Source organism: Halyomorpha halys, unplaced genomic scaffold (assembly GCF_000696795.3).
Source record: "Halyomorpha halys isolate HHAL.00 unplaced genomic scaffold, Hhal_1.1 Scaffold577.1, whole genome shotgun sequence".
In the NCBI taxonomy this organism is placed as follows: Eukaryota; Metazoa; Arthropoda; class Insecta; order Hemiptera; family Pentatomidae; genus Halyomorpha; species Halyomorpha halys.
The window spans coordinates 264,738-278,963 of record NW_027113760.1 but is presented as its reverse complement, the minus strand read 5'-3'; the positions used below and the strand labels follow the sequence as shown (position 1 = coordinate 278,963).

Below are 14,226 nucleotides of genomic sequence, written 5' to 3'. Positions count from 1 at the left end.
TAATTGATGTATAATTAAAGTATTTTGTATTTAAAATTAAAAAGAACAAAATATATGTCAATACAATGTACTTACGTCTCAAGCACTATTTTATTTTGTGTATTTTAAATATAAAATAAAATAATTTTTTGTAGTTTAGAAAGAAAATACGAATATATTTTTATTATTTTGTATTTTCAAAAATGTATTTTATATTTTACTTCTTACCATGTAAAATATTTTAAAACATTTCACTTGATATGCTGCCCATGTCTGCTAGCTATGGTATTTAAAACCTCTGAGCACTTATGTTGTGGCCTTGAACTGACGCTGTCCTTATAAATCTATTAGAACATCTTTAATGAAATAATTTTGTCTTTAATGAGTTCTATGAGAGAGAGTTCATAAATTATCTACGCTTATATTTTTCGGATAAACTCCTTTGTTCTTATTTAGTTTATCATTGTAGCTAATTAACCATTATTTAAATTCTCTGTGTACGAGGTTGTGACATAGTGATAGCGAAAGCTTTACTAACATTTACTAAAAATGTCGAATGAAATCTTTTTAATGTTTTCATAAATTATTTTGTCTACAAGCCTTGAATGACTTAGTTTAGTCATTATTTCATTAAAAGTGATATCAAACTCTTCATAGGACTCACTTCAGTAGTTTTTCGAGGGAAAATATAATGCTATTTCGAAACGACTTTCGTATTGAAAATTATAGGAAAAAAAATCAGAAAAACGTATCGCTACTTTGTTTAAATAGTTGAAAATTTGAGAATTTTTTTTTATTATTATTTATTGTTTAATTGGATGTATTCCAAAAATAGTTCAGTAGACTGAGGTTACAGGGGCTCTCTTACACAAAAATGGTGTCGACTGACTATGATTCACCTGCTAACTTTTAACAGGTTTTATTCATGAAACTTCCCGTTTTTAATTTATAAATGTTATAATAACATTCAAGTGTTTGGAAGTTAATAGTGGAATCTACCAAATATGGATGCTTAAAACCATTTTCCATGATTTCAAATATATACCCTGTTTTACGACTGAGATGTTCCATAAATTAAAAAAAAAAATATGAATGGTATAATATTTCATAATTATTGTTTTTTTTTTGTTTTTTTGCGTGAACTAATATTTCAAATATAGATAAAATTAATGGCTGTATTTTAACTGTTTTTTCAATTTTCAATTTTTTAATTGATTCTTACGTTCTGCAAATAAAATTTAAAATGCCGTCGAATTACTGAAAGTTCAAACAAACCATAGTTATATAAGAACCACATTCTCTGAACCAACCGATAAAATATGTATTAGTTTTTATTGGTTCTTCCAACGCAGTTATCACCCGAAACATTCCAGATGCTCATTTGAAAAATAATTAAAATAAAGTGTGCTTAAAAAAAAAGTCTTATTCGGACCAATATTGGCTTAGATGAAACATATAATTTTCGTACTGGACTTTGCACTCAAAGCTGTTAGCAAAGAGGATGCACCTGGTATTTTTTAAACACAAGAAGCTGTGAATTATGTTTATGTGAATTTCAGGTGCCTCACGGATCTAGAATGGGTTTTCTTGAATAACAATCAGTTGGATTCTTTGGAAGGAGAGCTGCCTGAAATAAGGCCCAACAAGAGGATGACGATGCTCCAAGCGAGCTACAACAGAATCTCCACTCTGCCTCAGGAACTTAAGGACTTTACAGGCTTAGATATCCTCACTTTGGGTGGGAACCAGATCAAATATCTTGGAGGGGCCATAGCCAACGCAAAGAAGCTCAAAAGTCTTGAACTATTCAGCAATAACCTAGAAAGGGTAAGTTTAACAATATGTAAAGTTGCATTTGTAATAATTATCTAAGGATTATGAGTTCTCTAGGTGAACGAAGGGAGGCTACGTGCGTGGGATCATCGATTTCAATAAAACTTTTTTTTGTTATACTTGGTCAAAAATGTTAGGCATGTGTCTAGGGTTCTTGCCAATGTGCTTCAGGAGCCGAGAAAAAAAATTTATATAATTTTTTTTATTACTTTAACGTTTCCTTCCTCTGTACAGATTCAAAGGCTATTAAATACCAATTTATTTGTTGTATTTTTGTTTAGAGTGAAAAAAATATTCCTGATTGTAACAAATGTATACAAAACCATAAAAACTAGAAATATCTTCCGATAAAGAAGACCACACAAAGTACTTAAAAGAAAGAAAAAACGGTGTGGTAAAATATTTTTGCAAGAAAAAACATTTTTGCCAAAATTGGTTTTATTATTGTTTTTCCTGTATGAACTTGTTTCCTTGAACATCGGTTGAAAAAAAAAATTAAAAATATCCATGATTCCCAAACCTCAAAAGCCGCCAGAACACCCATCCTCTTACTGTTCTATCTCTCGGTTACCTATCATGAGCAAAATCCTTGAGAAAATCATCTTAAAAGGCCTGTACGCTCTCCCCTTCCCCCTAGATTCCAACCACATAATCCCAGATCACCAGTTTAGATTCCGAACATCCCACTCCACTGTCCAGCAATGTCATCGTGTGGTTGATGTCTCATCTTCATTGGAGTGCGGAATGTACTGCTCGGGAGTCTTTCTTGATGTAGAACAGGCTTTTGATTCAGTCTGGCACCCGGGACAGCTATACAAGATCCGTAAATTCCTACCCCCTACATATTTTCTTATTATCCTTACTTATCTCTCCGACAGGTTATTTCAAGTACATCACAATAGCGTTTATTCATCCCTATTTCCTCAGTCTGCTGGTGTACCTTAGAGTAGTATCCTTGGTCCTATATACAATTTTTACAGCTGACTTCCCCAACCCATCCTAATACTATCCTTACCACGAATGCTGATAACAAATGCCTATTGTCAGTGAATAATGATCCTTCCATTGTATCCCGAACCTTCTAATCCCACATCACCACCCTTGAAGAATGGTGCCAAACCTTGAGGATTAAAATAAATTCCAATAAACCCCACCAAACCACATTTACCCTTCGTCGTAAACCCATGACCTCTTACCCCACTGTATCTTTTAATAATATCCCGCTTATTCCTATTGAACAGATCCGTTACTTAGGAGATCTGGACAAACGACTGACGTGGAATCCTCATACAAGACTGAAAATACAGAAAACCGCTCGTCGATTCCGACTATTACAGACAAACGGTCTAAACTTCTAATCCATTACAAAAGACTGATCTACATGACTATTATAAGGCCTATCTGGGCATACGGAGAATATTTTATAACTGGCTCCACTAAACCATCGAATTCCTCCCGAATTCAATCCTTACAGTCCAAAATCCTTCGTAAAATCCTTAACGCTTCTTACTTGTCACAAATCAAGTCATCCTTCAGGACCTCAATGTCCTACATGTTGCCGATTCGGCCAGAATGCTTCCATACCAATCCTTCCATGATATACTTCCAACCACCCAAACCAACTCGTTTCTAACCTGGTTTCTCCTTCATTACCTAATAATCCTCCTAGGCGTTTGAAAATCTTCTCCTCTTGTAATGTTTTTGGAGTTCTATCAATGGATAGATTCTCCACATGTTTGTATTATGTCATTATATCACTTAAATAACTTATTAAAAAAATATATATATCCACAAAAAAATCAAGACTGGAAATTTCTAATTTTTGATTTGTAAGAAAATTCGTATTTAAAGAACACTTAAAATAAATTTGGCTTGTTTTTTTTACATAAATAAAATTAAAATAAATGAAATTAAAAAAAATTGTTGGCATATTTTACTGAAATTGTATTTGGTCATTGTAATTTTTCACACTTCGAAGCAGCATTCATACATTCAAACTGATTTGATATAATCAGCAATGTTTTTCTTATTTTATAGGAAAAACAAATCGATTAATGAATAACAACTTTAAACCCATAAAAGATCATAAACAGACAACGATAACATAAAAAATCGCTAAAAGTATATACATTTTTTTGTCTCAGGGCGCATCGGCAAGAACCCTCGGGCAAATGTCTAATATTATTGGACCTAGTATTATCCAGAAAGTTTCATTGAAATTGTTCTCACATACGTAGCTACAAGAAAATTCATTTACAGTTTTAGTTTTGGAGATCTGTTGTTTTCCTTGTTATATAGGTAAGAAGAGTATTGTAATCGAGTCAGATTTTTTATTTGGAGTTTTCGGCTGGCCTGTGAGTTGAAGAATCGACAGTTCAGCTAAATTATATTTGGCCATTGGTGGCTGTGTGTGCCACGATTATCTCTTGAACGGATGTGCCGATTTTGCTGCTTATTTTTTTGTTTTCTGGGTTTAGTGAATTGAAAAGTTATTTTCATATATTCATTATAATGACAATTAAATTACCAATAAAATAAAATTGCTTGAATCTTACCAGTATTAGCAAATACAGAGCGTATTAAAATGTCTACCCATGTTTTAACACTGACCGCGGAAGCTCCCCTGGAAAACCATTTAAAAGCACGATTTTTTAAAATATTTTTTTTTCTTTTAATTTAAATAAGCATTATATGATGTATAAAATGTAATAGTTGGCCAAATAAAGCTTAAATACGTGTTTTTTTACCTTTACTACGTATTGTCGTCACCCATGTGTGTTTGAATCTGTGTATGCAATTAGCTCATGTATCAATGTCTTACTAGCTTTTAACTGAATTACTGAATAAGGACTCTTGAAAGTTATTGTATATCACTACATTTTCTAATTAGATTAAAAATTAAAAAGAATTCTTAAGTAAATAAAATTATATACTTCAAAAAATAAATTCGATAGTAAACAAAATCCTTAAAGGCTGCAGAACGTAACGTAACGTAACTAAAAATCCGAGGACGAACGTAACTGGTGGAACTAGGGACATTTTTCAGCACGGTTTAGGACAAAGCTCTTTCACATCACTCTGAACCCAAGCCAGAAAAGTAAACTTTGAAGACACTTTGTCGTGATGCGTGCTTACAAGCCACCACTTTCGCAACATTCCCGATCCTCGTCAGAAGAATAATTACATTGTCATATAATGAAATCTATAAAAATAAAATCTTTATCAAATCAATATTAGTCAAGTATCACAAGAAATTATTGTATTCATAAGAAATGATATTATCAGCAAATTGTTTTTAATAGAATATACATTTCTTTTACAGCATTATTGTATAATCATAATATGAGTATAATTTAATAATAATTACTTCAGCAAAGTGTTCATGATATCACTAGTAGCTATCGTTTTTCTTCCAAATTTTTTTATCTGTCAATAACCTAAGAGAAATTTATAATTATGAGAGATAGTTGACCGTTGTACGAGGGGAAGAGGGTTGAGGGTGCGATCAAAATGAAACGCAAATAAGTTGATGTAACTTATTTAATTGTGCCAGCGTTTCGGCTAGAGTTTCTAGCCTTCATCAGGGCTAAGAACAGAACGAGATAACAACTGACAAGTATAGAAAATAAAAAATAAACAGAATGACATTAAGTGAATAATTTTACAGAATGAAACTAATAAAATGAAGTGATGAGAGAAGTGGAAAATAAAAGGTATACATAGGTAATTGAATAAGTAGGTAAAATAACATAATTAAGGAAATAAAATAAAACTGAAGTTATATAATGCAAAGAAGTACGAATATATTAGTTATTAATAATTTAAAAATTGAAATATGGAAAGAGAAAGAAAATATATGTAACCATAATAATTGATAAAGAGGCAAAATATAAGTAAAGTTTAACTGAAATGAATAGAAGAAAAACAAAAAAAAAAAAATTGCAAACAACAATAATAATATATGGTGAACATAACGTGGGTAAGTAAAATTGAGAAAAGAAGGGGTGGTAAAACAAATTGGAACAAAAGGAGAATAAAACGAACCTGTTAGCTTGAAATCCAATCGCCAATTGGTATTCTGCGCCGATAACGGCCAAACTCCGAATTAAAAAAGATGTTACAAGAATAACTTAGTGTTTTTTAAAGAGGAAACGTTGCGAGTGGGTAAAAAATAAAAAGTAAAAAGTAGAAAATATTTAGAGGAAATAAACGTGAGAGAGGGTGACGACAAACGGTTTTTGGAAAATGTTAAATATATATATATATATATGTGTGTGTACAAGGGTGACGAAGTACCGGAAGATGACAAAGTGTCATGGGTATTTAACAACAGTTAAAAAGAGGAAACGTATATAAGAGGGTGACGACAAATGTGTAAGAAAAAGTTTAAGAAGTGAAATAATACAAAGTGGATAGCAAAATAAAATAAATAAATAAAAAAATATAAACATTACTTTTTTAATAAATTAACTATTTGCGAATATTTTAATGATAAGTTGTGCTTGTCGGTTTTTAAATTGACGGAAGAAGGTTCTAATTGGATATAGAGGCTTTCAGAGATGAGCCTTTTGTCATGGTTACTTACTCTAGCAAGTATAGACGTTTTGTCGAAATCGAAGGAATGATTTAAAGAAAGAGAATGTTCCGAAAGTTTAGAGGCAGAATGATTATGTGAGGAAACAGAATATTTATGTTGTTTGATACGGTCTTTTAATACTTCTCTCATCACTTTATTTTATTAGTTCCAATCTGTAAAATTATTCACTTTATATCAGTCTGTTTATATCTTATTTTTTATTTTCTATACTTAACGGTTGTTATCTAGTTCTGTTCTTAGTCATGATGAAGAAACGATGAACGATCCGGCTCAGGCGATGCTGTGCATTAGAAAATAAATTTGTTTGTAAATAAAAATATAAAAACTTTGGAGTAGGCAGTTATTTGATATAATGACTAGACATTAATCACAACCCAAGTGCAAAAGGAAATAAATATATTTACACCTGAAAAACAGCCTAAATGCCAACCAAAAATCGAACTAATCATAGCAATCAATAATATTAACCAGGGATGTCATCCTCCTTTCCCAATTATTCAAAACCCAAAAAGTTGAGGAATTTGAGATTTGAGAAATTATTGAAAACTGTAAATTGTGAGAAAAAAATCTTTACTCAAAAGTATATTAAAATTTAATACTAATATCTTCTGATGTTAAGAAATTACGATTTTATAGATATATTTGAATACAAAGGAAAGTTATGGCTGTCCATTGGCAACAGTTATGAGAAAAATTCAGACGCTAAACAGTTGTGAAAATTAAATATTTCCTAGTATGATCGGAAAAACTAAAATTTGGCCAATCTGGTAAAAATTATATGGAAGTTTAAAATTTTGCCCCTTCAAATAAAATTATCGTAGCAACACCCTTGATAATAACTAAGATTATAGCATTTTAGCCGCTATTTAGGTAATTGGCAATGGAATTTAGCTTTTCTGGTCTAATTGATGATTTTTTTTTCTATTTACTGGGAAAAAAAAACTTATTGACCCCGGTAATTGATTCTCATTCTGCAAATGGTATGTAACCCTGATATACATCCTTAATTTCTCTAGCGTTTCACTTATATCTAACAGAACCATAAAATTCATTCATTGCGCAACTCTGATGCCTATTGCCTCAAGTACAACTAATTGACACCTCAAGTGACTAATTTCAAATTCGAGAACCAGGCACTTTTGAATTATGGTCTCCAATTTAAATATAAATAATGTTGAATAATAGGATGTAAGTTGTCTTTAACGGAACGAACGGCTCGCTCCATGTCACTGTTTATTAAATCGATCCAAACAGATAAGATGTTTGAACATTCATGACCTCAGTTTTTCTCTGTGATAAGCGAATCTTCGTTCCTCACATCACTTCCATGATTACTGATTCCGGAATTCAGCTTTCCCTTATATTTCATTTCAGAATTCCATGTTTATTATATCAATGTAAATAATTCATTTTACTACTTGGGAATGTCATTATATTCTTCAAAGATAAAATCTAAAGACAGCATTCATAGTCTAAGTCCCAGAGAACAAAAAGAGGTTTTTCTCTTCAAATGATCTTGCACTCCGTATGTTGTTTGTTTATATGATGTGCATATCTATTCTTTAACGAGTAATTCAAGTTTTCGATCTTAAGGGATTTTGGATTTATTGTGTTTGTAAAAATCTTGATGATAAAGTTTGTAAGGCCATTGACGGGCTTAATGAAATTTTATAAGACTTGAACCTAGTAAGACAAAAATAATTATAATTGTAATGAGGTGTGGATAGTTGACCGTAGATTAATGCTTGGAGAAGTTTGTCGGGGGGTGCGGTCAGCAAAGAACAACATAAATAAACAAAACCATATTTATTTATTTTATGCCGACTTTATATTTATATTTTTAGTATAGGTATATAAATTAATACTCACAATGTAATTCAGATATAAGCCACTCACTATTTTTCATTGTTTGTCATAATGTTCAATTTGTAGATTCCATTTATTTATTTAATTTTTCAATTTTTTAGACAATACTTGCATATCTTATATTATACATATCTTCTTACCTACATGATATTATATTTCATCTGCCACTGTTTTCAATTTACTACCATACAATTCCACAAATATCAATCAATTAAAAATTTTGTACTATTCAATTATTAGTTATCAATTTTTTTTTTTTTTTATCATTTATGATTAAATTCAATACCTATACTAAAAATATAAATATAACGTCGGCATAAAATAAATAAATATGGTTTTGTTTATTTATGTTGTTCTTTGCTGACCACACCCCCCGACAAACTTCTCCAAGAATTATAATTGTATCATAGTAAATAATCCGGTCATGAATAAATAAAATTTGTGGCATTGTAAGTTGCTAATATACCTTCGTGCATTAGTGTCTGTAACACTTGAAGCCGCAAAACAATCATAAGACATAATTTACCACTTTATCGATTTTACCTTATATTCTGTTAAAAAAATGAGTATATATGTATAAAATATGTTATTTTTTTAACATAATTAAATCAGCAGTATGTAAATGAAAATTACCGCATTTTATATTAAATTGCTAAGTGAAAGTGCTGTATTAAATTGTTGAGGGAAATAACCACTAAATTATTTATAGTAGAAGATCTGAATGGAAAAGAAAATATTAAACCAACATCACTGGTCAAGTAATGGAACTAACGTTGATGTCTTTTAAGTCCCGATAACAGGTTTACAATCTTAATAGTTTTAGTTTAAGAATAAATATGCTTGTGCGAAACAATTTACCACTTAATTGTTAAACAATTACAATTACTTCGTCTACTGTTGTAAAAAAATGTTTACTACTTTTCTTTATAGTCTTTGCCTTGCACCAAATGTGTATAATTTTGTTCACATTATTCATAGTCACGTTCATACATTTTTTTTAACACGATTTCGAATTGTGACTCACCAAGAATCTTCCATGCGGGAGATATGTGGTTGATGATTACGTATATTGCACCATTTTTTGTAACATACTGAAAAAACTGCAAATCTTTTTAATTAGCTTTGTTGGATTCTTTTTCCTACAATAACATATGTAAATAAGCTTGTAAATACCTCAATGATAAGTGAGGTAACTATATCACTTTTTGCAGTTTCTGCCAAATCGATACGTGAATTGTAGTTCAACAACAATTTGTTGGAGGAATGGGGATAAACCTTAAATTTACCAAGACTTTTGACCTGATTTCCTATCAATATTAACATATTTTAAGTTATCCAAATATATTATGAAATATTTTTTTCATAATTGATTATTTCATATCTACCAAAAATTATTTATTAATGGATTTTAAAAGCGATTTAATGGGAAAAAACTGAAACGTTGTTATTGTTAAATATAATATATTTGGAAGATACATTTCAACTAAGTAATTATTAAATATATATCTCTACTCTTTTAGATTTGAACTATTTGTTAGTTTATATTGTTAAAGTGAGATGTAAAAACTCATTTGTTTTTGTTTACATGTTGCTTTCTGGTAACAACTGTGAATATATGGATTGTACCGTTTGTGACGGTCAGTCAGTCGGTAGTTGCCATCAAGCTTTTATGTGTTTGTGTCGTTCTCACTACTGTGAGAATTGTAATTGTTATATGTTATCTAACCGTAACAAATAGAACAGTAGAACATTAAAAACATTATATTTGTGTCCACCACCCCCGCGTTCTACATATATATGTTCATTCAAATTTCTAAGTTGCCAATTTTTAATTTTTATTAGTTCTATTAACTTTTTGGGTGAGGTTTACTTCAATTTTCGCAGTGAGAGTCCCATACGGACGCCCCCTTCTACGAAAAACGATACAACTAAAAAGCGAAAGGATTCAATTCATTTCAGAGAAAATCTGGAACAATATTCTTTGGGGTATCTTCCTATATTTTAACGATAAAGAAAAATATTAAAAACTTGTTCTACTCCTTAAATGATAAACATATACAATAGTAAACGAAAAAGCTGGTGTTGTCGGTGCATCACATAACTTTCACGTAATTTTCAATAATTTCAAACAGTAAATTATATTTTTCTCTTGCTATACAAAGTTGTATTTTAGGGTTTCTCGAGGTTCGAATAACGAACATCAACTTTGTTCCTACCAAGAATTTGTATTATTTTCCTTGTTTGTTTTATAATTATATGTATGTATTGTATAATTTGTATTCTCTATTTTTCTCCTTTGGTTAACTATCAAATAGTTTCATAGTTCATATCAACATAATGTTTATTATTGTTAACAATGAACATTAGTTAATTATTTCAAATAAACATAATTAATAGGTACTTTAGAGGAAGATATTTTGGAATTTAAGCCATGTTAATTTAATTAACATTAATATTAATTAAAGCCCATTTCAATGACGATAAGGCCTTGTAATATAAAAGATCGCTTGATGGTTCATCGATGAACCAAATTTGATCAAGATTGTGTATGCCGTTTTTCAGAAAATCGAGAAAAAATGTACAAAATCTAATCTATAGAGTCGATTTTATCGAAAAAGTTCCAGTAACATTCCAGGCGTATGACCGATTTAAATAGTTTATTTAATTTAAATAGCAGTTGTAGTTTCTTTCGGCTTTTTGTTATCGAGCTAGGCTGTTGACAAACACAAAATTTTGCGAGACGGTTATTTGGATCTCAAAACGTGTATTGTAATAGAAAACTAGAATTCAAAATTCTCACTTTTCCTTAGTACAGTATGTATTCCACATATAGATAAATGAAAGTAAAAAATCGGAAGAATTGTAACTTTTTAATTGCCAATCCTCTCAGCAGAATATCCTTTGAAAAATTTCTAATAGATTTTTTTATTAAATGTTAAAGCAAAGCAGTGATTCCCAAAGTGTACGCCGCGGATCCCCGTTTTAAGGATGCCGCGAAATATTCAATTAAACAATTTGGCAATTTTCTTGGAATTTCCAATTCTCAATGGACGTTCAAAAAATTTATTATGTATTTAAAATTCGTGTTTAATTAATTTTTCAATTAACCTAACCACATGGTGGTTGTCCAGTCTCAACAGTGACACTACCGAAATAGTTGAAATTAAATATTTTATATTATCCCAAGGAAAATAGTAAGTATCTGTTTTTAATTTTTCGCTGTTAAATGGGTAATCGCTTTTAAAAAGGGAAGTTTTCAAATTTTACAAGAAATTAAACAGTTTAGAAAAAATCTAATATATTAAGGGTACCACGGAAAAATCCGATTATTTAGGGAGCCGCGAACCGAAAAAGATTGGGAACCTCTACGTTATCGAATGAACTCTTAAGATTAAAAGACATCATCTGCCTACTTTTTATCCCTCTATGAGGTATCTGAAAAAAATATCCAAAACATATGTATGGCTGATAAAGTTTGTGTGACTACTTTTGAAGAAATGCATAATATAGTTAGGCCTTCTTTAGTTGGCTAATTGATATAGAATTTTCAATTACGTATAGAATTATAAAACTTTTTTTTGAGGGGGGGGGAGAGAGAGGAAGGAAATCATAATGGCGAAGACCCTAATGAATATTCCTGATTAAGATAAAACGTGAAGGAGCCAAATCCAACTTCAACCAAAAAATCTTCATTATTTTGAAAAATGTCCTTTCGTCAGAAGAACAAGAATAGGCCATGGTGATTTTCCATCATTGGCCAAAGTCTGGATCCCCTTTATCTAATCTGTTCGTCAACTAAGTCTACAGTTGTTCCAAGTTCTATTATCTCCTACATGGAATATCAATTGACCAAGAAGCGAAAGAGAGATTGTGAGATACGAAACAAGAAGGGTAAACATTATTTGCTGTGTTGATTTACCCTGACAGATATGTTATTGTTCGAGCAGTAAGATTGTTTGCTTTGAATAAACATTGACCTTGATGATCTGTGCATCCTGGCTGCCTTCATTACCTTTGAATAATAACTCATCTGTTCTTATCCTTATTTACATTTATTATTTCTTCAAGGGAAATTGATTTAGGTAATAGGAGTGCTTCGATATTTGAACTATCTAGAACGAGTTGGCCCAGGCCAGAGAGTAATACCAAAATATTGCCTTAGGGCAGAAGGCTAAAGGTGAGATATTCTCTGAGTAGATATGCGTCCCGTATCATCCATGAGAAGGAGCGTCAGTAAATAAATCCAGGAATAATGATGGATGAAAACTTTATTAAATATGAATTCCACTTTCCACCCTACTTAATATGTTCCATGTCGGCGCTTGTTTTTAAAACTAGTTCTTCTCCTTTAGTAAATTTTAAGAATACACATACGTAATCAAAACATTATGGTTTATTCTCTAATAAACTGCAATGTTTTTTGTCCTTTGGGACCTGTGGGTATATGGAAATAAGAAATTAAAATTATTGAAAATTTGTCTGAAAGACCACTAAAGTCATTTTGTACAAGTACCGAGGAAGGTCCAAATGAACTATTTTGCTTTTGTTTTTCTATATAGGAAATCACGGTTGTAAAAATATTACAACAAAAATAAATAAAAAATACCGTAATGCAGAAAGTAACTCATAAAGATGAAGCTCTGAAATTTTTTTTAATTAGACAGATTTTCAGTGCTCGGTTCAACTATTATTTAAGGGGTATTTAATGAATTCTTCTAATCAGAATTCGTCTTCAATGAACGATATTTCGTTCTATACTCAGGTTGTAGGAAGATAGCTCACTCACACCTGTTGTAATTTTTTTTTTATTATGCATTTCTGCTCATTTCTTACACACAGAGGGAGATTGTCTACAAGTTACCACCCTATTTTAACCATAGAAATAAAAGTTTTTATATAAGAAATAAAATTTCACCATAGAAATAAAAGTCGGCCCCGTAGACCGGATTCGAACACTGTCGCGCCAGTTGACACTTTAACTTGCTCGGCTACGAATGACCCACACCTTATGAATCAATCCTAAAAAAAAATTTCGTAGAGCGAAATTTCTGAGTTCAGGAAAATTCCTTGACGAAAAAATTCCAACACACCTGTCATCACCCCGCTAATCACTAGCACTCTTTTATACAATTTAAAATATATATCATCAGGATTGTTATTTCACTAAAAACATACAAGCCCCTACTATTTTTACAGCGAAGTAACTCACATTTAAGGTTAAGAATAGAATTCGCATCCATTCCTCTGGGATTTCACGTTTTAAAGCCAAACTTTGTCATGGTCAATAAAAATACTCAACATAAGTTGTACTCGCTTCTTGAAACAATGTTTTTCAAAGTTATTGCATCTGAATAGTAACAACTGTTTGACTTTGCAATATAATTGGGTAACGCAGAATAGAAAGCTTCTGTAGAGCTTGAGATTTGAAAACTTCTAGAATGTTCTACCCGAAATTATTGAATGACCTAGTTAGTATTAAAATCAGAATGAGTGAGAGTTGGGATAAATATAGGGTTCGTCAAGGGTAAAGGCCTCTCGTTATTACGAGAATCGACCAACAATCCGCGGCACTGTAGGCTTTTCATTAAAGCGGAAGCTCACCAAAGCTTCCTTGAGATCAGCTGCCCCACAGCTTACTTGAGGATGATTGCCCAACTAAGACTTTCCGGCAAATATTGTTTATATTTTTTTTTGTCTAGTAGGATAACAATAGTGGAAAATGTAACTAGGTCTTGTACTGGCTAACTCTGTATGTACAGGGGTTGCCCCATAAACAAATATATGATAATAGTCTTTTTAAGTTCTAGTATAAACTTCAGCGAATTCCATCATCTGCTTATGCGTACACATGCGTAAACGTATTTTCTATAAGATCGGTGATTGGCCGTGTGTATTATTAAATGGCACCCGGACCATATTCCATTTATTAGTAAACGTATTTTCTGTAAGAT

The 14,226-nt window shown here is 31.2% G+C and overlaps 1 protein-coding gene across 3 annotated transcripts in view; it reads left to right on the top strand.

Annotated features, from left to right (window-relative positions):
- The window catches only part of ltl (larval translucida), a 41,957-nt gene that overhangs the window by 8,146 nt on the left and 19,585 nt on the right, over window positions 1-14,226 (top strand). For all 3 annotated transcript variants that reach the window (XM_067051091.1, XM_014426442.3, XM_014426443.3), the window contains one exon: window positions 1,539-1,806. In XM_067051091.1, the coding sequence (XP_066907192.1) occupies window positions 1,539-1,806 (268 nt within the window). The remainder of the gene's footprint in view (window positions 1-1,538; window positions 1,807-14,226) is intronic.